The 23,553-nt window shown below is 42.2% G+C and overlaps 2 protein-coding genes across 2 annotated transcripts; both read right to left on the reverse strand.

The window, feature by feature from the left end:
- Positions 1–1,117: 1,117 nt before the first annotated feature.
- LOC131577548 (glutathione S-transferase) lies at positions 1,118–11,046 on the reverse strand. The gene is made up of 7 exons (XM_058835516.1): positions 10,914–11,046; positions 7,635–7,741; positions 6,252–6,303; positions 5,886–6,018; positions 5,169–5,310; positions 2,188–2,319; positions 1,118–1,459 (listed from the first exon to the last, which is right to left on the reverse strand). The coding sequence occupies exons 2-7, from the start codon at positions 7,719–7,721 to the stop codon at positions 1,337–1,339; spliced, it is 669 nt and encodes a 222-aa protein (XP_058691499.1). The 5' UTR covers positions 7,722–7,741; positions 10,914–11,046; the 3' UTR covers positions 1,118–1,336.
- A 2,138-nt stretch (positions 11,047–13,184) lies between these two features.
- Positions 13,185–18,788, reverse strand: LOC131577550 (glutathione S-transferase-like). Its single transcript, XM_058835520.1, has 6 exons — positions 18,675–18,788; positions 17,952–18,003; positions 16,297–16,429; positions 15,306–15,447; positions 14,543–14,674; positions 13,185–14,221 (listed from the first exon to the last, which is right to left on the reverse strand). The coding sequence occupies exons 1-6, from the start codon at positions 18,759–18,761 to the stop codon at positions 14,102–14,104; spliced, it is 666 nt and encodes a 221-aa protein (XP_058691503.1). The 5' UTR covers positions 18,762–18,788; the 3' UTR covers positions 13,185–14,101.
- Between the last annotated feature and the right edge of the window lie 4,765 nt (positions 18,789–23,553).

The following is a 23,553-nucleotide window of genomic DNA, read 5'->3' on the forward strand; positions in this document are numbered from 1 at the left end:
TTTCTTCTTCATGTTCTTCTTCTAGAGGTTTTTGGGTAATACTAAGTGATTGGATAGAAAATGCCACAGTGCAGCACACAGGTGATGGGTCATTGGGTTATTAAGAAAAATAATATATCTGTCTATTGTTAATTGGGTAAGAATGAGTATAAAGATAAAAGAACTGCGTAGCACAAGGCCATTTTGTACCATCAGAAAGAAATCAGCCAGTTTGCAGTGAATTGAACTTGTGCAGCAAGTCTGGAGAGACCTGCCAAATTTTGTGATAACATCCTGATAAACACAAGAAACAAGATCCTAACAGGCTTTGGAGTTTTTGTCCTGACCCAGAGAACTGTAATAAGCAGGACTCCCCATGAAAGAGTATCCCCAAGGAGCTCAGCTCAGAGAAGACTGAGAAATTCAGGAGTGAAAAGAAGTGCAGAAGAAGTACAGCAGCAGAATCAAGAGAAAAAAAGAAACAAGAATTTAAGGAAGTTATAGTTCCCATGAAATTAGGGTAAAGAATCTGACATAATAGTGCATGCTTTAAGCATCTTGAGGTAAAACTCACTCTTACTGAAAAGGTAAGCAGCCAGTGCATTTGGCTTTATAACTGTGGGAAGTGACTGCAGAAGGTAAAACCTTACAAAATAACTGCTCAAGGGTCATTTGCCTGACCATCCAGCCCAGCAGCAAAAAGAAGAGCAAGTGAACAGGTAGGTGTTTTCAGTATATGAAAACCACAGCAGGCCAATTAAACACAAGGACTTTGATCTTTCAGTGAAAAAAAATTGCTCTTAAGAGATTCATGTGGGGATTAGAAAAGTTTCTTACTTCTGCCTGTAAACTTAAAAGGATCATGAATTTTAATTTTATTTTTAAAGGTTTTATTTACTTAATTTTTGAGCTGTGAAATATAGCAGGGAGACAGTGAACTTTCTAGGAGACCACGTAGAGAACCAACCCAAAAGATTCTAGGCCTGACTTTAAATGACTTCTCAATTTTCACAGTGTGGCTCCTCTATCCTGCAGTTTATAAAAAGGGGGTTGGGGTACATGTGGCTTTTCTGCAGTACTCCAGAAGCTACAGTTGAACATTTTACCCTTCCAGGCATGCACTGTAATTGAACACACACAAAGTGTCAGCATATTTTATTTCATATAACTGCTTCACTAAATTCTTCTTTCTGGACTAAACAGGTCCAAATTAGCCTTTTACTCTAATTTAAAAGTGTATTCACAGTGTATTGTTTCAACACTGGCCATATGATACAAGTTACAGAGCACATCTATGCAATTTACACTTAAAAAGCAAGCTCTGGTAATATACTACGGTTGGGTTATCTTCATCAGATTAGATGTTGAATATTTTCCTCACGACAGCAACCATCTTATCATCTGTTGGTGGCTTCCTCTGGCTGCCAGGCTGTAAGAATTTTTTGATTGTTGGAATGTTGCTGATTCTTCCTTTAAAAGCCTGTAAGAAGCAAGAGCAAAGCCATTGAGATTAAGGAAATTATAATTCCATCCTTTATAGTTTAAAGATCAGGTGACTTGGATTTTTACTTGTCAGACATACTTATTAAACAGAAAAAGGTAGTAGCTTTTTATGATCTGTAATGCTGTTTCTATGCCTTAGTTTCCCAGATGGGAATGGAAGAAATTAATATTAAAGAATTAAGATTCATCTAGTAAAAAGTGGAAGAAAAAAACCCCACATCCTGCATCCCAATCCTGCAGATACGTTTGAGGGTAAAAAAGAAAAAAAAAGCAAGAAGGACAGGAGTATCTCAGTGCAAAGCACTACAGAAGTCAAGGCATACAAAACTTAACTGCTCTTTGTATACAGTTTCTTAAAATAATTTTGCTGGCAAAAAGCAAAGGACAGGAACTGCAGACACACCAGGCCACAGACTTTCCTTCCAATGTTATTGCTGTGCTTGAAAACATGGAAGTAGCCATTAAAGGACCAAATTTGTAGCACTAGTGAGTGAATTCCTGCCAGCTGAGAACAGCTGGGAAAAACAGAACTGAAGAAAGCAGCTCTGGGACAAGGCAGTGCACTGAGTGTAGGTTTTTGTAGTCAGTCCAGAGAAGTGTCAGTACCATGGCTCAAAAGATGCAAATATCAATTAACTTTTAACAACAGTCAGTGAAATTTGTTTGTTACCTTCCCTTCCATATTGACACCAGATGATTACTAACCTGTAGCAAAGGGAATGCAAACAGTACATCAGGCTTACATTCTTCTGCCATTAAAATGGCTTCCAGCAGATGGACATCTGCCCAGCTTAATTTGTTGCCAACAAGATAATCCTGTCCATGATCTTTTAAGGCCTATAAAGTATGAACAAATTAAAAAAAATTAAAAAAAAATCAAATGGGATGTAAAAATTTTATCTAGGTATTTAATTGCAGAGAGATTTCTAAAAAAACACAGCAGAGCAAAGCCATGCAAGAACCTATTAAGTTAGAAAGTGATAAATATTCTTTAAACAAAAAAAATTAAACCAAAATTCATGTTTCAGTGTGTATGATCCCATCTCTCACTCTAACCTACTGCACTAGGTAGCTGTATACCATGTCCAGTACCACAAGAAAGACTTAATCACACAAAAGTAACTGGAAGAGGTAGTCAGGCCAGCTTACATGTAAGCACATCTGAAGTTTTTAAGAAAAAAGTTAAGTGAATTTCCAGATGTTTCAGCAAAATTTGAGACTGCTGATTACAGTTTGAAATATGTCCAGAATGAAGGAATATAACCTTCCCACCCTTTATCCCGTAAGGAAGGGAACTCCTTTATGGCAAACTGCTGATGAAAGAATCACAGACTGCCAAAGCCACTAACAACTGTAGTAGACAAGTTGAGATGAAGGTTGCAGCACAGCTTCAGAGCATTTACCAGCTCTCCAGCCTACCTTTGTCCCAAAGACTATACCCTCCTATCAGGAGCAAGAGAAGGGTTTCTGTGCCTAAGTCACACCAAGACTACTCTTAAGTAAAACGTGCAGTAAGACATCAGTCTGTCGCTCTGGAAGCCAGCTGCTTCTCCAGGCCCATCTGCCAGTTCTACCATAGAGGCAGCAACCATGGGCAGAGTCACAGCTGATACCTTCACGTAGTTATTTCCTACACTGCTCAAACAAGGTCCACGACAGCTTATCAGACTGGGCGGAAATTCCTAAACATAGCATTGGAATCTGCAGGGCTTTATATTGCCTTTTGCTGCTCCATCTGGCTGCTGAGAGTTTGAAGTGAGCACTCACAGCTAGGTACGTTTCCAGTCAGCTTGCTGAATGACTAACACAAAGACTGCAAACCTTGATAAGCTGAATCAATGGACACCTTAAACAGCTGCTACAGAAAGAAAATTATTAACCATTTTAACAAAACTAACTAGGCTAAAATCATGGAAAAGTTCCACTGTGTCTTTACCATAACCAAACAAGGATTACTTTAAAGACTCTCCTACATGGGGCATACATATTAAAACATATCACAACAGTAATTTATGCCACCTAGGCACAGGCTCAGAGAATTTTGGTACATTTTTTAATTGTTTAATATCTTAAAATACATATCAGACTTCTAATCTTTGAAAGATTTGTGTGTGTAATCAATACCTCTCAGCACAGCCCTCCATTGATATGGCAGTGGATATATATGAACTCTGATTACAGAAGTGCTGGATTATGTAATTTACATCATTATTTTAAAGAGCAGCCTCTGTGGATTTTGTTTGTGCAATTTAAGGCTCTAATAAAGTGGGACATGAAATTGCATCAAGTTCTATATTTTTTTGAATGGACTTCAGCTGCCTGGTAACCAAGGCTTCAAGCTGGAAACCCAGCTAAGCTCTGAAACAACACAGCTTTGTACCCTTGGCAGATGTTTGAAGAGACCACTATGCCGTGAAAAAGCACTAGGAGAAAGTCTGTACAGCACAACCACATGTGGTACAAAAGGAAAAGTTACAAACAGAAGCAAACTTGTGAGATGAGGATCACAGCTGGCTCAGTTCAAACAGGAAAATTTTAACACACACAGAATTTAAAATAGCCTTGCAAGAGAAATAAAACAACAGAACAAACAGCAAGTTAGTAGAAAATGGCAATTGAGTAACATCCAGGCAATGTTCCAGGGAGAAGAAAAGAACAATCCATCCCCTCCCGACCAATTCCTCCCTAGCCAAGAAAGCCTCTTCATGTCCTCTAAGGGGATGGCCAGCATACCAATGCCTTCCCCCATAGCTCAGGCTAACTCTTCAGAGCATGCTAGACAGTAAATAATTGCTGTATGCTTCCTATGCTATGTATCCGGCTTGCAGAGCCGCTCTGTGCACACCTAAGGATGCCCAAGTAGCAATTCAAGAGAACGAAAATCATAGTCTCTAAGGGTAATATATTTAAGCAATGGATTTAAGGAAGATCATAGAATTGGATCTTTAGCTGTAAAGCACAAATATATTTAACTTTGAATAGCAAGAATAAAGGAGGCTGAGTGGGAGACCTTATCACTCTCTACAACACCCTGACAGGAGGCTGTAGTAGGGTGGGGGTCAGCCTCTTCTCCCAGGTAACCAGTGACAGGACAAGAGAAAATGGACTCAGGTTGCACCAGGGGAGGTTGATATTACATTTTAGGAAATTTTTGTTCATGTAAAGGGTTGTAAAGCATTGGAATAGACTGTCCAGGGAATTGGTGGACTCACTATCCCTGAAAGTGTTTGAGAAACATGGGGATATGTCACAGGAAGACACAGTTTAATGGTGAATATGATGGTGGTGCTGGGTTGACAACTGGACTTAATGATCTTTAGAAGGTCTTTTCCAATCTTAACAAATCTATAACACATTGCACTTCCAGAAAATAAGTACTGAAGGCTGGCACAAGTATGGAAATGGTGCATTTAGGCAAAACACTGGGAGCCATCACCACTAAACTAGGTTGGAAAAGAAGGATAGCAAAGAGACCCAGTACTGAAACCAGCCAAAAATTATTTTGTGGCCCTCTTTTCACATTGCTGGATACTGGCTCCATTTATCCAGATATATTTCTAGAGTTGTGCTGTCACTTGCCTTGTGGAAAGTAGATGTGTGGGGATGGGGGAGTAGGGTGGGAGTGGGGTAGGAGGGGGAGCCTCTAACTCACTGTCTTTGTGAATTACTGGTGATTTATCACTTACCTTTTCATAAACAGGAAAGTACCTGGTTGTAGCTCGTTCAATGATTAAGGCAAGATTCTTTTCTTTTGTATCAGCTGGTTGAAAAGGGAGATACATGATCATTCCCATTAGGTCTGTAGTTCCCTCCACGTACATATCAATCCTGAAACAAATATTTCCATTTGACATATATCATTCAAACTTTCCATTTTGGTTATTTTCCTGAAAAACAACTCTGAAGTGAGACCTTATCTCACTGAGCAAAATGTTTATTAGTGAATGTAATGTAAGACACTGGTTTATTTTCTTGGTTCTTCCACTTTAAGAAAACTTTCAGTTTTTTTCAAAGCACAAATTGTCAAACAGGCTCAGCATATACAATAAGCAAGATAAAAGGCTGCAATTAATGTATTTAAAGTAGAATTCATGCTGTTTTCCATTGATAATCTATTCATTTACGCTGTGGGAAAAAAAGACTGAATATGCAAATCACTTTAGGAAAAAAAACTAGTTCTGAGGTCTAATCATGAGGGGATGCTGGCTACCAATTGCCGGTCCATAAATAATTTCCACAATCTCTTGAGTTGTTCTTCCATTCTCACAAAATAATCCCTCTGCAGTAAGTGACAGTCTGTTAGGTGTACTCACCTTTAGGTGCAGATACTTCACAGCAACATTCTTCCTGTAAATGTTAACAATCATGGAGGGGTGTTAGTAAGTGGTACACTGTTACCATACCAGGCTCTTTCCTTCAGGTCCTTCCCATAGAGGTTGTACTTTGCTGCAATGTAGCTGAGGATGGCTCTGGTCTGCACCATCCTCATCCCATCAATCTCCACCATGGGCACCTGCTGAAACAGCAGGACTCCATCTAGGGAAGGAAAAGGAGCAATCTACTCAGTCTGCTGAAGGACTACACTGAAAATAAGGAAGAGCCCTGGTAAGAGACCAAGACATTTCTAATTCTCAGGGATGAAAGCATCCACAAGGAAGCAGCTCTTCTTTACAGGTCACATGATACTGCAGGTCCTAAAAAAATACCTCCTGTTGTTCTTTTGTTATATTTGTGTGACTTTAAGTTTAGGGCACAGTTTACAGACTCACCATTGCGCAATTTTTCTAAGTCTTCTTTAGTTTCTATGAATTCTTCCTCAAACTGAAAAAGCAAAAATAGAAAGCAACACTGTCACTCCAAAGGCAGTGGAGAAGTGGAAAGAAGTCTGGCAGTTAGAATCCACCTCTCCACACTATTCTCCATTCTTTCCTCATTGTGTTTGCCCTGTTGAGGAATCCATTCAGTGCAGTTCCAGCTCATGGAGCTCTGGGAACCCAAGGCAAGAGCTGGGAACTGCCTCCATTTGCACAGCAAAGGGCTCGGGACCTGTGCCACTGGCCAGGTGAGACACAGCAGGAGCCCATGACCCCAGAACCTTCCCTTAGACTGTGAGGGTATAAAAGGGATTTCCTTTGTTCCGGGTCCCTCCCTGGAGATACAAGCTCAACCTCTGTTGTTGTACCACAATTAAATTATTTTACGGACTGATGGAGAGGCTCCTGGATGGTCAGACAGGAGTTTCCTTAACAGACCCCCTACTTCATCTCTGCTCCAGCAAATAACCCAAGACTTTGGTGTCCCTAGCCCTATAGGACTGTACAATGCCTTATGCTCCAGAAAGAACTTCCTCATTATAAAGACCAGACTCGTCTGCATGAACCATAAACAGATACCGAATCACTCACTTAAAAAGCAGCTGATGCCACATGAAATATTGAGAAACTTCTTGTAAATTATGCCTCTCTTGCACAGCATTTATCTCACTCCTTAATCTAATGGATTTAATGAGGACATTTGAATATGACAAGATCTTGGTTTCCTCAGCACTCCTGCTCTGCACATTCCCTGTCAGCAACATTCTCAAGTAAGCACCATTTTAAAAAGCCTTTTATTTCCAACAGAGTAAAAATAGTTTAAAAAAAAATATTCAAACAAAAACTTAATGTAGAAATTAGGATGGCCTTCACCTGATGTGAACCTAGACAGATCCCCTAACACTGCTTTTGGGGCAGATCTGCTGATTTATCCTACACAGGTCCTGACCCAAAGAACAAAAGGCACTTTGTTTAGAGAGAATGTTCAAAAGTTTTCATGTGGTATGCATGGTCTTTCAGTGGAGAAAACTCATGAGATACAGAGAAGTTATGAGCATTGAGAAAAAGTCAGTTTTGTCTGTAGTAACAATAACAATCTCAGCTTAAAGTATGTTTCAAAAAATGACACCTATCAATTCTCTTTGTATGTTAAAATATTTTTACTGTGCAACTACTGCTCAAGGAATGCATGAAATACAAGAGTGTATCACTCAATCTAAGCATTCTGCATCACAATATGTGATGATGTGCATATCCCTAAGCACATGTGCAATTGGGAAACCATTACAGAGAATACCTATTTTAATCACAATCACTTTATAAAAAAAAGGTACAAACCTCAACACCAGCTGCTGCTAGCAGCCATCGGATTGACTCCATCTTCCCCCTTCCCTTGGTGTAGTGCAGCTTGGGTTTGCCTGCCATGACTTCAGAGTTCTTGTTTCCTGATAAAATCAAGATTATAATCTTATAGGAAGCATGTTTTAATTAGCATTTTGAATGTCCCACTCCAAACTACTAAATACAGTTGGATGAACGTAAAAGTAGAAGAATAATCAAGTCCTACACACTTGTGCTTGATGCAAACAAGTTTCCTGTGGATTCATGGAATAAAAGAAAAACTACACACTACTAGAATGTGCAGCCATTCAACCCTGTCATGACAATAAACATCTCCTAAACAATATATTATTATAGTTTTCACAGTGTACTGGAGCTTTACAACCAAAGCAGAATTGTAGGGTATTCCTGAATTAACACATTTTTAACCTTGCAGTGATGCAAGCTTTTCAGTAGATGTTGGGTTTTTTCACATATCATACCATACTTGAAAAATCTACTGTAGCAAATGAATAGTATTGCAATAAAGCAGATGAGACTCAGTTTCTTTATGAAGGAAAAGCTGAATCTTTATTGCTTAGGACATATTTTATAGGATTCTCAGAAGGCACTGTGTTAGATCTACTTGGCTAACAGTGACACTTGGTTCATTGGTCGGTAAATGGCATTTTGCATGTCTATTAAATGTCTCTATTCCTGGATTATTTATATATCTTCTTCACTGATTCTCATGGGATCAATTTCTTGTTTTTGCAGGTGCAAACTGATTTTCCTCAGAAGAATAAATTGTTGTGCTAACTGACTTTCATTCTTATGATTTTTTTCTCATGGGAACAATAGATTAGCTGTTAGCTGCACCCAACCAAATTAGCAGACCTAAACCATGATATTATATGATATCTTTCTTTTATATGATTTCTACCTGTCTGCAACAGAATGGCTTCCAAAAAACACCAAACTAGGGTCACCAGCACTATTTTAGTCTCTCTCAGATGACAGTTCAGAGCCCTGTGCTCCTGTGCCTTTACAAATATGCTTTTAAAAGCAACATATTTCATCAGGCTTACTGCATTCCCTATTTAGCTAGTTCTACTACAGTGAAACTGTAACAGGGATTTATATTCTATCTGCCCTGAAAACTTCAAAATCAAAAACCAAACAGATGGGACTGACTTCTGATAAGGCCTGGGCAATGCCCTGGCAGCAGGGGACTCAAGTCAGCCCATGAGATGATGGCACTGGGATGAAACACTTTGTCCTTTCAAATTTCCTTACCATGTGCAGTCACATGCAACTGTGTGACACTGGCAGCTGATGTGAGCTTGCCTGATGCTGGAAACAAAGCTAACACTGTACTCTTATCACTAATGGGTCACAGAAGAATGAAGCAAATTTCATAAGAAGACAAAGGCACAGACTCATAGAATGCTTCATTGTTAAGCCAAGGCTTTATCTGCTCACAGGGAGGCTTATTTATGCTTGCACAGTCTTCACAATACATAGCTGAGCCACAAAGTAAAAATTTTGGTCATAATCCCAAGGCATCAATCAAGAGGCACAAACATCACAACAGCGACAGGGGAGACTTCATCCTTGGCCATCTCCACTGAAGTCCTTTGTGTTGGGAGCTCCACAGGCTCCACAGCACACAGCCATCACTTTATTAGGAACTGGACTCACAGGAGAAAGAGGTGCCCCCATCCAAAATGCAGGTCTTCAAAACCACTGCCCAGCTTCCACCTAGCCCTGGCAGTGTCTGTGTCCCCAAGCACCTCAGTCTCTTGTAGCAAAGTTCTCCTGATACAAAAATATGTGCTTGGCAATAGATTACGTCTTGAGTGGAGCTGGCACCTAATCTAGTGCTGCTTGATGCCTAGCTAGATTCCTGATGCCTGAACAGCAGCAAGGCACTCAAAGAAGTGACCTGGCACAGCTCCCTTACCAGGCCTTACACACATAAGGCCACGACCTACACTTCATCTCTATTTCCCATGTATGACTTACACTATAACAAGTAAGAGAGTTCCTGACCTTCTCTACTTCAAAAATACTTCATTCCCTGATGCTCAGAAAGTAGGTGTTGGTCTCAGCTTCATCAGAGAGGAGAACTGCACTAAACCCTCACAGACTGGACAAACTAACCTCCAGCACATTGGATCAAGGCTGGGGAACACACTATAAGGACAGGTTAGCAAAAGCAGAAAGAGGAAACATCCTTGGTGTCTTCACAAAGCAGAGCTGGAGCTAATAAAATTCAGGGTCCCAATTGCCAGACTCAACTCAGTGCTCCACTCAAAACAGCCAGGAATATCTTCCTGCAAATGCACTGCCAAAGGTCTGAGTTTGGGGTTTAGGCTGAACGCTCACACAGGGCTTCAAACTATTTTGGTAACTCTGTTATGGCTCTGTAATCCATTTGTAAAATAGTGAGTAGTGATAAAATTTTGAGTCGAAAATTGGTAAACTGTCTTTCTTGAATAGCAATAATGGACCTGAAAATTAATCACAAACTTTCTCGATGTTTTGGTGCATCAGACCTCCCTTGGACCACAGCCACGCAAGTGTCAGAGAGGCAGCTACCGCTGTGATCGCTGTGTTAAATTTGGTCCAAAACAATTCAGGCACCAGCCTTCCAGTGAGAAACAAGCCAATGAATTCAGCAGCAAGCTCATAATCTGATCCAAGACATTACACTTTCCTCCTGAGTGGATACGAGCCCCACAGCAGTTCCCTGCAAGGCTTTGTTGCTGGAGCCGGTCCCGCACGGGGCTGTTCCTCAGGACGGCCGGACAGCAGCGCTGCTCAGCCCGCCTCGGCCCCGGACCGCCTTAAGGAAGGCTGCAGCTGCTCCAGCGGCTGCTCTCCACTGCGGCTCGGGCCAAGTGCCGATCCGAAAAGCTTCCTTCCACCGCCCCAGCTAGGAGCAGTGTCCGGACGAGAGGAAAGGCAAAGTATTCCCAGAGATTGCAAAACTTGCACTCCAAAGAGCAGTTCCTCTTCAGTTTCCCCTCTTATCCTACCCAGAGCCAGACACGACCCCTCCTGCGCCCACCCACCCGCCCGTCTTGGTCCCTGCTGCGGGAGGGAGGCTGGGGAATAGCCCCCGGACAAACTCCCCGGAGCAGCACGGCAGGACGTTCCTCGAAGGCCAGCCGGTCTGTCACGCACCTCGCCCTTTGCCCTCCGGGCAGGAGCCCTGGTCCCGGCAAAAACCACACATCGCACCGGGCCGGCATCGCCCGCCCCCGCCGTGACCCCCGCCCGCCGCCGCAGTACCGTCTGTCCGGGCCGCTCCTCCGCCACAGCACCGCTACGGTACCGAAACAGCACCGGCACAGCTCCGACACAGCACGGAAACAGCGCCCGGGCCTGCCGACACACGCCGTCCCGCCCCGCCGTGCGGCCGCTCCTCCCCTCGGCTGCCGCCGCAGCCCCGCCGTGGCCACCGCCCGCCCCCGCTGCCCACCGCACCAGCAAACCCCACCGCCTCCGGGAACAGCCACCTCGGCCGTGGCCCTGCACTCCTGCCGAGCTCCCGTTGCTAAATGTGGAATATGTAAACATTTTATTGAGAAAGGATGTGCTTTTGATCTTTGTATCATAGAGCCTGATCAACAAGAAAGAAGTTTTAATTCGTGGAACAGAGAGCAGCTACCAAACAAGGTTTAAGTGATATCCAACCGTGGGAAAGAGAAATTACTTGTCAGGAGAATTGCCTTGTTAAGGGTTGAACATGTTTTAACGATCTCAAACCTAGGGAGAATTTAGCAAGGCTTGGAAAGGAGGATGTAGCTCTCATAGTGGATACATAAAATACAGAATTTACGAACCACAAGGACATTTGGCAGAACTCCCAAGATGAGGACGAAACTAATAAAGCCCACTCATCAACTGTGCTGAGATCAGCTCTGACTGGGCAAAAGGTAATTCCGTCACGGAGAGATTCCCGCACCACTGACTCACAGCCCATCATCTCAAGAAACCCAACTCAAAAGAAGAGAAAGATTGAGCATGCAGGCTAATTAGTATGAGAAGAGGGAGAATCATTAACCTATAGAAGAGAGAATACTAATTATTAAGAGAACTAAACAACTTGTAATCAATGAACATTAATGCCTTTGCTTGCTAAAATGAATAAATAGTAAAAAGTCGTCCTTAATTTTTGGAACACCACCAAGCAACCAAGCTTGCACAACTCTGAAATTAATAGTCAACATCTCTCTTAAGTGTGTAATTACTGGTTTGTTGCTCACTGGGTAACAAACCCAGATTTTCTGGACATTTCCATTGGGCTGGCTCTGAGGCAGCTGCACCTCAGGGACATGGCCAGGACACAGTGAGCAGGAGACAGGCATGGAGGCCCCGGAGCACCCATGATGTGACCGGGGGAGGCTGGGCCTGCAGCCCCTGTGCAAGGGGTGCCAAGCACGCCTTGTGCCAGAGGCTCTGGCTCTGTGTGGCTGAAAACTGGGATCCTTGTGGGGGATCATGAAACCACAGGGCCAAGTCTGCAGCTCATCCTGGCATTGAGTCAGAACTACAGCCCAAGTTTCTGGCTTGAGTTTCTGACAGCACTCAGCAGCTGCAAGTGTTGTCTGAATGCTTCAGTGAGGCAAGAGGGAAACAGCTCCTGCAACAACTCTCTTTCATATATGCTTTGCTGCTGAAAAACATGCGTTTATTTCCTTTTTTCATGACAAAAAACTGCTCCCAGCTGCATCACATTTCTTATGAAAAAACTGTTGGCTTTAGCAAGAGCTACAGCACCCTGAGTTTGCCCAGCTGAAAGCTGCCAGTGCTCTAGTTGTAGCTGGATTTAGGGCACTGGCTCTTTCTTTTGCAAACTTGGTGTATTTGGGGTTTCAATAATATCACAGAATCATAGAATGGTTTGGGTTAGAAGGGACCTTAAAGATCATCTAGTTCCAACCCTCCTGCCCTAAACAGAAACAGCTTTCACTACAGGAATGCACATATTTATCAGTTCAGCAGTCTTGCTAACCTCAATAGTGGAGCTTGATTTAAGTGATTGGAAGAATGAACAACTCCAGTACAGCTTGTATTAAACTTGGTTTGATATACAGTGATGTAAATCAGTATGGATTCCTACATTCCAAGGTCTCACTAGAGCCTGACACCATCCTGACTCCTCCTTTCTCAATAAGTTTTAAACTGGTGACAAGCATTTGTTCCTCAGATTCAGCAGAGAGCTTTTAGCTGCTACAATAAACCTTCTGATAAAGGGAACCTTGGTGACACTGCAGTACAAGAGTTTGTGTGTCTAGTGACAAAACAGAGGTGCAGTAGGAATTCTGGTCCATGCACATTCCAAGTTAAGCTCAGAGGAAAGCTGAATCCAAACCTTTCATTGTGACCTCACCAGAACCTGCAGACTTGTCCTGGCATTTCCCAGAAAAAAAATACATGGCCTACTGTTTGGGATAATCTCTCCTAATTTTCCAGCAATTCTTGGGAAAGCCAGAAAAACAGAACCAGAGAGACCTTAGGCTAAGAAGTAGCAGCAAGAAACCAATGAACAGCTGTGTTTTGAGTATGAAGAGTGTGAGAAACAACTCTTTAAAATTTTTAGAAGTTTAATAAGGGATAAAAGGGACCATACACAGTGCTGGGTGCTTGGAAAAGTGCCAGAGGCAAACCAATTACCTTAAAACAATTTTCTTATATATTTTTTCATTACATTCGTTAAATGCACTTTCATGAGGCTTATACATATTAAAACATTCCTGTGAGTTTACATGTTCTGGGAATTCTTTTGCTTGGTTTGAGTGAGTCTTGTCTTCATGCCATCCTGTAGATGAAATTCATATGTTTTATTTTTTCTTGAGGCTCAGTTCTGTTGTTTGACATTTTTTGATAAGTGAGTGTCAGTAGTGAATCTCTCCTTGCATTTTTTCTCTTACTGTTTATTTTCCTGGTTCCCTTCAATCTTGTCTTATAATTCAGATAAGATACTACACAGGTACATTAAATCAACATTATCTGAGTTATTCTCACTATTATCACTTAGTTAGAGATAAAAAGGCATTTAACGTTTCAATGCACAACGTATAGTCTCTATTTTAATATTTTTCAAAATCCTTAGCTATAATATATATTTATCACACTGTGCTATACAGGGCATTGGCTACAAAAGCTGACAGGCTATACTATATTAAAGTAGTTAATAGTGATTTTAAACATCGTTGTAATTAATAGTAATTTGCAAAAGCCAATACATAATAGCAAACGCCATTGCCTACACAGTTAATTATAAGAAAGAGTAAGACTTTATTTTAGGTGTTCTCTTCAGTTATTTAAGGCATCCTGTGTTGTCCAATATACCCCCTAATCAGTGAACAATTTCCTCTGCTGATAGAATCAAAAAACTTAGTTTTAAGAGTTTTAATTATTGTCCCACTGCTAGAAAATGCAATGAAATAGATTTTGGAGCTTGAGGCTGCTGCTCAGTGGAAAGCTTTCGAAAATTTGGCTACGTCCTCCTCTCGTACTGGGGGTTTCCTCTGGCTGCCAGGCTGCAGGAATTTCTTTATTGTGGGGATATTGCTTATTCTTGCTTTGAAGCTCTACAAAACAAAACCAAAAAAGCACAGTGCTTGAGAATCATTGCAACTGGCAGACATTTCCATGTTATCCATGCTCTGAAAGTTACATTAAGGCTTGATGCTGCAGAAGAAACTCCGTGCCTCCCCCTCTCATGCTTTTGGAGTGGTAGTGACAGAACATGGCATAAAAAAAAAGGGGAGCTCAGGCCAGCTAAAAGTTCTTAGGGTATCTGATTATTTTGCATGTCACTTCTCACCCTCCCGCTCTCCCATATTTCTCAGCCAGTTTAAATCAGTGGTCATTTCCAATTAATTATCCATTCAAACTGCTCATTCATTTACCTGCAGGAGAGGAAATTTGGCAAGTATATCAGCTTTGAACTCCTCTGCCATTAAAATGAGTTCAAGTAAATGCACATCTGCCCTGCTCAGCTGGTTGCCGACCAGGAAGTCTTTTCCATGGTCTTTCAAAACCTAAAAACACAGAAGCAGAAGGAAATGATGTCTTTTCTCTGTGTTCCTTAATATGAAATCTTCAAAGCAGGGTCATCCATGGCATGGAGCTGTCTGTGAAAGAAGGAGATGCAGTTCAAACATCTATAGGACAAATACTGATCTGATGGCACTGCCATCCTAGGCATAATCTAGCAGCTCTTTCTCTTCTGCACTTCTGTTTCAAGTTGTGCTCATCTTGCCTTGGCTGCTGTAGCTGCACTGAAGGCTAAGCTCTATGAGATACAGAAGGAACTGTCACACTGCTACATAGCATGTATGATAGAGGGCCATCTGCAGCTCAGGAGGAATCTTGATGTCAAAGCTGATGCTGTAGTGTCTTCTGTCTGAAACAACACACAGATACAAACATGGACATTTGGGAACTCAGTGTGTGCTGAATTTTCACAGCTTTACATCTCTCCCAGACTGGAAGGGCCTTCTGTCCCCTCCGTAGTGTCCTGTCTCCACCTTACTCCCAGCACCACCAAAACCAGAGCATTTATATGCCAGTGGTAGTTTTTCTGCTGTTTCTTCCATAAAACTCTTGTGGATCCATGATGGCTGTTCAAGATAACAGTATCAAATGAACTAAAAACTCTTTGCCACATACCTTCTCAAAGGCTGGGAAGTATCTATTTGTTGCTTTGTCCATCATATTAGCAAAATGTTGCTCTTTTTTGTCTGCTGGTTGCATTATATACGTCATGAGTAACTCATACAGATCAAACATTCCTTCCACGTACATATCGATTCTGAAAGGAATAGATCCACTTGGTCAGGTCAAACACAAGTAGGTATGAACAGCACAATTACTGTTCATCAAGATGCTGGGAAATCCCAGTCTCTTCTTTCCCACACACACAAACCCTGGCAAAGTTCCCACAGAAATGCTGTTGCACTGAGGGCAGGCATGAGGGAGCTTGGGTGAAAGACAAATGCAAAATTCCAAGGCAAAACCTAAAGACTGTACCACTCCCAATTCTCACTAGGACTGACACCTCTCTTGACTACGGGTTTTTAAACTTGACTAAAAATTGCCATGTGTGCCATCCAAACTTTAAAAATCCAATCAGACAGGACAACTTTAACAACAGGTCCATATGATTTCTACCAAATATCTTGACATGTGTTTACCAGGGCTTACTAATTTGAAGCACTCAAATATACCTCAGGTCAACACATGTGCCCTAGGAGTCCTGTCCTTTCATTACCTGTAATTAATTCTAATTCTATACTAATTCCTGGTTATTAGAGAGAGGAGTGATTTTGTTTCCTTCAAAGACACTGCCCTGAATGTGATGAGGAGAAAATGAAGCTGCTGACAGCTGCAGGAGAAAATGAAAAGCAGCATGTGTAAGACAATCTGCCCCCCTGAGTGCTTTCTTCTGATGACTGCATTGATCTCTGATTGATGATTTATGGGCTCACACGCCCTAGCTAATCGAGCCTGGCTATCACTGCTGTAGACATCACCTGCAGTCAGAGCCATCTCATGCTGCACAAAACACTGCTCTGCCCCCTGAACCTCGCTGTGAACTGGGTTGCACTGAGCTACAGTGTGAGCTGGGCTCTAACAAGCAAAGGTGGTACTGTCACAGTACAGGGTTCTCTCCTTCAGGTCCTTCCCATAGAGGTTGTACTTCGTTGCTATGTAGTTGGCAATGGCTCTGGTCTGCACCAGCTTCATCCCGTCCATCTCTACCATTGGCACTTGCTGAAAGAGCAGGGATCCATCTGGGGGAAAGGGAATAACACAAGGAGACGTTCAGTCCCTGAATGACAACCACGAGTGTGTGTTAGGCAAAGGAACCACATGGATTACTTTTTAGTTAGAATCTGAATCATTTAGGTTGGATAAAAAATATTTAGACCAACAGTGGAACATTTGAGATTTGAGGAAACAGCCAAATGCAGAACTTTTAGCTGTCGTATACTGAAAAATACGTGCACTGCTTGTCCCTAGCTCAGGTGATTTTCATGGAGGTTAATGAACAGATGGGAAGGCCTGAAGGATCTGACCCAGACACTTTCTCTCATGCTTTGCAAAATATATTTGGACTTTCTAAGCACTGGCTAACACACAAGGTGGTGAATAATAATGAAAATAAATAAGAGTAAACGTAAATGCTTGAACTGCCTTCGTGACTTCTTTATTACCTTTACAAATGGCATCTCATCAATACAGGCATAAAATCAGAACAATGAGCGAGTTCCCTGAGATTCCTGCAAGACCCAAATATCAACTAGTGTGAGGATGGAGCAATGCAACTCTTTTGCAAGCTTGCATGAAAGTAGTGAAAACACCATCAGAAATAGAGGTATCTCTGTTTAAATCAGAGATATGTCAGAGAAGTGAGCGAGAGTTATTGCTTTTTGAAATCCTATTTCTTGATTCCAAAAACTGATCAGCTATGTCCCTCTGTGTAAAGGTGCATTTACCTTTATGCTTGTGTCCCAAAATATTTTTTGAAAGGCAGCCTGTAGCAGGGATATCACGTCAATATTCCTAAAGGACAGCAGGACTGCAAATGCTACCCCTAGCTCAGATTTCTTTTGACAGGCCAGGTGAAGAGCACAGACATGTAATTTGGATTGGAGGAAACATGATTATCATGTTCAGGAAGATGGAAGCTGAAGCTAGCACAGTGGGGAGTTGCCTTGGGAGGCAGGAATGCAGCTGAGGTACAGGCAAACCCAGAAATCTGGAACTCTCTTTTCATAAGAATTATAAAACAACAATTTTGTAGGCAACCTAAAATGCTAATGAATTTCAAGAGGATCTGATGACAAAAGCCTCTGTTGCCATCGGATGGAGGACAATGGACACAAGCTGTAGCAAAGGAGAGCCAACCAGCTGAACTTACAGAAAGGCTTTTTGACTCTCTGGGTTGTCCAGAGAAGCTGTATATTCTCCATCCTTGGAGATACTCCAAACCCAGCTGGACATGGTCCTGGGTAACTGGCTGGAGGTGGCCTTGCTTGAAGAGGGCATGTGGAGTAGACAGTCATGAGAAGTCCCTTCTGACCTCAGCCCTTCTGTGATTCAGTGAAGACTGAAGCAACCGGGTGGGGGATACCAAGTAAGACACTGCAGTGTGCACCTCCGAGACCTTGTGTACAATCCAGTGAAGAGATCTTCTTTTCAAGACACTAAGACTTAAGAATTCTTAGGTGTTCTCAGACAAGTAATTCTAATTCTAATTCTTATTATTATTACTCTTGCTTCTGTTAATAGTTAAAAGTGAAGGAAACTTACCCTTCTGTAACTTTGTTAGATCCTCCTTTTTTTCTATGAATGATTCTTCAAACTGCAGGAAATAGTAAAATTCTGTGTTATTCCATGCTTTAGCTTCTTCTTCATTTAGGTAAAGAAAGTCTAAAGAGCCCTATTGTGTTTTGGGAAATTTTATTTTTTGAAAACATAAGCCATATTTGAAAGCTGTCAGGCCCATTGGCCATCACTGTGACAGAAACCCATGGATCTTGAAACACAAATTCCCCACACCCATTGTGAAACACTCCATCTCTGCTTTAGTATCAGAATCTGCCAAAGGTAAAAAAAATTACTCTGTGGTTTACAATATACGGTACCTTCAAGGGTAAACTACACTGTAGTAGCAATAATAATCTCTTGCTATTTTGCAAGTTGGAATTTAACTGAAGGTACTCAGAATTGCAGGTGCTTGACCTCTGGATCAGACGATAAGAAGCCAGGATCTGCTCCTGGGGTTTTAAATTTCTTCTTTCTCTAGCTACAGGGGAGAAGCTTTTGTGGTGCTACCAGCGGGCTTTGCACATGATGTGTGGAAGTGAGACAGGAACTTGCCCCCTGCTTAGGGCAAGCTCGTGGTCACTGTTGGCTTGCTCAGCAATGCACTAAATGCAGAGTTTGAAACTGCTGCTCAATCACACTCCTCATACAAAAGAGTAAAAACACACATTGGTCACAGGATCTCAGTATAAAAGACCAGAGGCAAACCTCAACCCCAGCTGCTGCCAGTAGCCACCGAATTGGTTCCATCCGGCCTCGTCCATTGAAGTAGTGCAGCTTGGGTTTTCCAGACATGTTTCCTAGTGCCGGACTTCCTAGTATCTGCAATGAAGAAATAACTTTTGCACAATAAAGGTTAACAATCCTGGTTTGGAGTCTCCATCTGGCTCTCGAAGTTGTCTTGTTCAAAACCATCATTTATGGTTCAAGACTTCAAATCAAATTAACAGAGGAGGTCAAAGCTAGATTATATTTAGACTGCCTTGTATCATTCTGCCTTCAAATATTTCTGTAGTGGTTTTGGTTCACCAAAGTGAGCGTTCCTGGACAATGAACCAATTAATGTTTTGGGTTGAGCCCTGGCCCAGTGCCAACACACTCAGTAGAATTATTTATCCATTTTCTGTTGTGAGATATGGATTAGGAAAAGGGCAGAAGCTGGCTCAAAACTTTAAAAGGTGTAAAGAAAACCTTATTAACAGAACTAAAAGAAACATTATAATAAGAAATAGAATAAACTTTCAGAACACTTCTCCTCCCCCCAACTTTTCTTTCTTTTCTCACTGTGGGTGTAAAGAGACAAAATTTGGTATTTTCAGTCAATGTGCCTCTTCTAAAATAATCTTTCTTCAGTTCACTTAGGGAGAGGAGTCTCTCCTGCCATGCCATGGAGACTTTTCCACAAGAAACAGTTTTATCATGGCTTCAATTTCCATGAATAGCAACCACCCACAAATCTGTAATCTCAAAGTCCCTCCCATGGATTGGTAGCTTGCCCACAACTACCACTATCGGTCATTTCAGCTTACTGGGATGCAATTTTAAGGATGAGCTGTTCTAGTATAGAAACAAAATGTTCTCTTTTATCTCTGGGAACAGAGGTTTTCTTCATCTATTCCTGGGGCAATGTTTCTCATCTCTCATCTCTGTCTGTTCAAGCTTCTCATTGGATCATACCTACTTCAACATCTGCTCGTTTCAGCACTGGTGCCTCTGCTCATAGCTGTGGTTTGGACACTACATTCCCCTAATGCATTCCGTGAGTTACAGGAAAAAAAGTCTGATTTATCAATTGTTTCTTCACGATAGCCTTACAAGAGAATTTCAGCCCAAGAATAAGGCTTCTCCTCATTCTCCTCCCACCAGGGATTTGACTCTTTCTTCACCGACCTTGATGCCTCCATATTGTTCCATGTCTTCACCCTTTCTTTTTTTTCTCCTCTCCCTCTCTCTTGGATTGATGTCTGCAAGCTTCATCTGTGCACTGAGTTAATATCTCGCCTGGGCCTATGGATGGCCATGTGATCTCTGCCGGGCAGTGGCTGCTCGGGCTGCACTGCTGGTTTCTGGCCCCTGCTGCATTCAATTGCAGGCACAGGGCTGCTTTCTGCACAGGGCTGCAGGCTCTGTTTTAAGCCACATGATTTTCTGCGGTGCCAGCAGGATGGCTCGGCAGCTCACAGTCAGAGCAGGGCCCAGCTGGGATCCACCTGAAGCCGAGTGGAGCCAGCCATGCCTGCCAGCCGTGGTTGGATCTTGGTAGCAGCAGAATGTCAGCTGAGCCGTGCTGCGGGCTGACCTGGCCATGCAGCAGAGCAAGCCTGGCCCAGGCAGCACTGCAGCAGGGCAGGGCCTGGCCCAGACAATATCCAGTTACCTGTCCAAAGGCCAGAAGCAAGAGAGCTTTTTCCAGGGTTTAGTTCATTTTTAAATCTATTTCCATAGAGAAGCATCAATCTTTCTTAAGTGGTTTAATGGGGCATCAATATTCAAAATTAGACATCCGACTGCTTCAGTCAGGACCAAAGGAAGCGTTCAAGGAAGGAAATCACTACCGTAGCTCATGGATTATTTTCCTAAACTAAAAACTAAACTACGTTAAACCACAACAGTTTCTTACACGTGCAGAATAGTTAAGTAGAACCCTGTAAAATTAGAATAATTGGCCCAGTCAGAGAACCAGTGAATCAAAATCATTTGCATCCAAAGTGTTCTGTTCTGACCAAAAAGCAGAGGGTGCTCTCTGTGTATTTTGGCATGATTTCAAATTACAGTTTACTGTTTAATCAGATACATGCTATAAACTCAGCAATTTCTGTGCTTTCTCCAGCAGCCATTATGCTCCATTAAAACCAGCCAGGATGGAATTCTTTCACGCTGGCAACTTCTTTTACAGCACTTCCTGCTTCTGTAATTTTTTTAGAGAAGCCTTCAAATACATGAAAATTAATTTTGTCACAGCAACATCAGATTTGCCTTTACCACAGGCATAACCACAGGACAATGCTTGCCTGGTCCAGTTCCAACTCTGCTGGAATTTCAAGCAACAGCAGTTCCTAGGAAGCAACTTAAAGCAGCCACAGTTTCTCGGCAAGCTGTCAGACACTCCACTCAGACCCACACGTGCACATCAGCAACAAGCACACACACACAGTGCCCAGCCTATGCCAGCCTCACGGCATTGACGCACTGTCAGCAACAAAGCTGAAGCATTAACAGCAGCAAAGGGAAAATGCCCAAACCCCCACCATTCTCCCCTTGCAAAGAACATGCCAGCTTCTTGATGGTACGAAGAAGGAGGTGAGAGGAGTCACTCCCCAGTAGTGATCTACATTTCATTTTCTTACCTCTGTACACCTCGAAAGCAGCTGATTAAGAATTCAATATTTGGTATACACAATCATGTTAGTAAAGAAAGTACATACACATATTAAATCTATAAAAGCCATTCACTGACTAAGTTTCATATACAACTCCCTGCATGTCCAAAATAAAAAAACCCATTTACCTTGTGCACAGTGTAACTCTAAGCTCTCAGCAGTTCTGCCTTGAGATTATATAACCCTGTAGCCCCTCCTATAGAGAACTGCTTGCAGTTCTCTACAAATGGGAAACCCCTTTCTCTTAAGCAAACAAAACCAATTAGCTCTGTTTAGTTACTTCTCACCTACAGAAAATAAATCCTTGACTAATGCTGACTATGTACAAAGGTAAGATAGAGGAGAGGTCATAATGATTGGGAACATCTGTCCCAGCACAAAATGGTAATATACCTCCTATTTTCATTACTTGGTACCATGCTAGTTAAAAATAATTGCAATGGCTGAAAAGTTCACTCAGTTTAAAAGAGCACTGCTATGCCCATATGTGGAGGAAGCCCAGTCCTCTGACAGGCATCCTTCCTGGAGATCTGCCCCCTTAGATATTACAAAACTGCCTAGTCACTGTGACTAAGCTGTGGACATCTTTCTGCCTTAGGACCCCATCTTATCTCACTGTTAACTATCGGTCATCTTACCCTGGTCTCAGACCATAGGCCCCTTTTCCAGCTCTCCCCTTCCCTATAAAAACCCCAGCTTCTGCCCAGATCAGGGTTAGATCATCACTGGCCCCCTTGGCTGAAGTCTGCAATAAAGGACCCTGTGGAACACCACATGGTCTCTCGTCTCTTGTCTACACGCAGCTGGGGTAAACATTGAACGGAGCTGGCTAGGCTGATCTGAGCTGATCACTAAAAGAGCTGATCAAGCCCCTGCTTATGCTGCTAAGGGTTACTCCTGGCTGGAAATTGCCTGGGACTCCCCAGACAGCGGCTCCTTCCCAGGATGTTTATCTAGGTTTGTTGCCAGCAGAACTGGGGGTCAGAGAGACCCTCAGACCCAGGCAAGACACCAATCCCACCTTTATTCTAATATTTTCTGGTTTTCTACTTTTAACACCTTGCCACTTTATGTAAGTCACATCAACTAATTCAGCTCAGATCTTTCACAAGCTTCCGTGCCTTGCTTAGTATATACTCTTTCAGGATACTTCTTCAGAATTTCACGACTGGACAACTGGGTGGAGCTTTTTTTCCTTTTCTTTTTCTGTCAAAAATGTTTCCTTGAACATGACACAGTGAAAATACACACCAGGGACAACTGTAAGAGACAGTGAATGAAGTGTGGTATCAGAAGGCAAACTGCCCTCTGCACTCCTGACTGCTTTCTTTGGTTGACTGTATTGATTCCAAAAAGTCAATACAGAATAAACTCCCATGCCCCCTCCTGTCTATCTAATCAATGTGGTTAATATTGATGCAGGCATTACCTGCTGTCAAGGTCAATATATACATGCAAAATGTTGCGCAATTGCCCTGATCATAACTGAGAGATGGGATATTCCTCTTATGTTACACAGAGAGGTTGTATATGTTGCAGTGTGTCACACAAAAGAAAATTGGTTGTTACAGTATGAGGGTCTTTCTCCTTCACGTCCTTCCTGTACATTTGCTGCAAGTGTTGTCTGAAGGCTTCAGTGAGACAAGAGGGAAACAGCTCCTGCAACAACTCTCTTTCATACATGCTTTGCTGCTGAAAAACATGGGTTTATTTCCTTTTTTCATGACAAAAAACTGCTCCCAGCTGCATCACATTTCATATGAAGAAACTGTTGGCTTCAGCAAGAGCTACAGCACCCTGAGTTTGCCCAGCTGAAAGCTGCCAGTGCTCTAGCTGTAGCTGGATTTAGGGCACTGGCTCTTTCTTTTGCAAACTTGGTGTATTTGGGGTTTCAATAATATCACAGAATCATAGAATGGTTTGGGTTAGAAGGGATCTTAAAGATCATCTAGTCCCAACCCTCCTGCCCTGAACAGAAACAGCTTTCACTACAGGAATGCACATATTTATCAGTTCAGCAGTCTTGCTAACCTCAAGAGTGGAGCTTGATTTAAGTGATTGGAAGAATGAACAACTCCAGTACAGCTTGTATTAAACTTGGTTTGATATACAGTGATGTAAATCAGTATGGATTCCTACATTCCAAGGTCTCACTAGAACCTGACACCATCCTGACTCCTCCTTTCTCAATAAGTTTTAAACTGGTG

This window comes from Poecile atricapillus, chromosome 3 (genome assembly GCF_030490865.1).
Source record: "Poecile atricapillus isolate bPoeAtr1 chromosome 3, bPoeAtr1.hap1, whole genome shotgun sequence".
Taxonomy (NCBI): Eukaryota; Metazoa; Chordata; class Aves; order Passeriformes; family Paridae; genus Poecile; species Poecile atricapillus.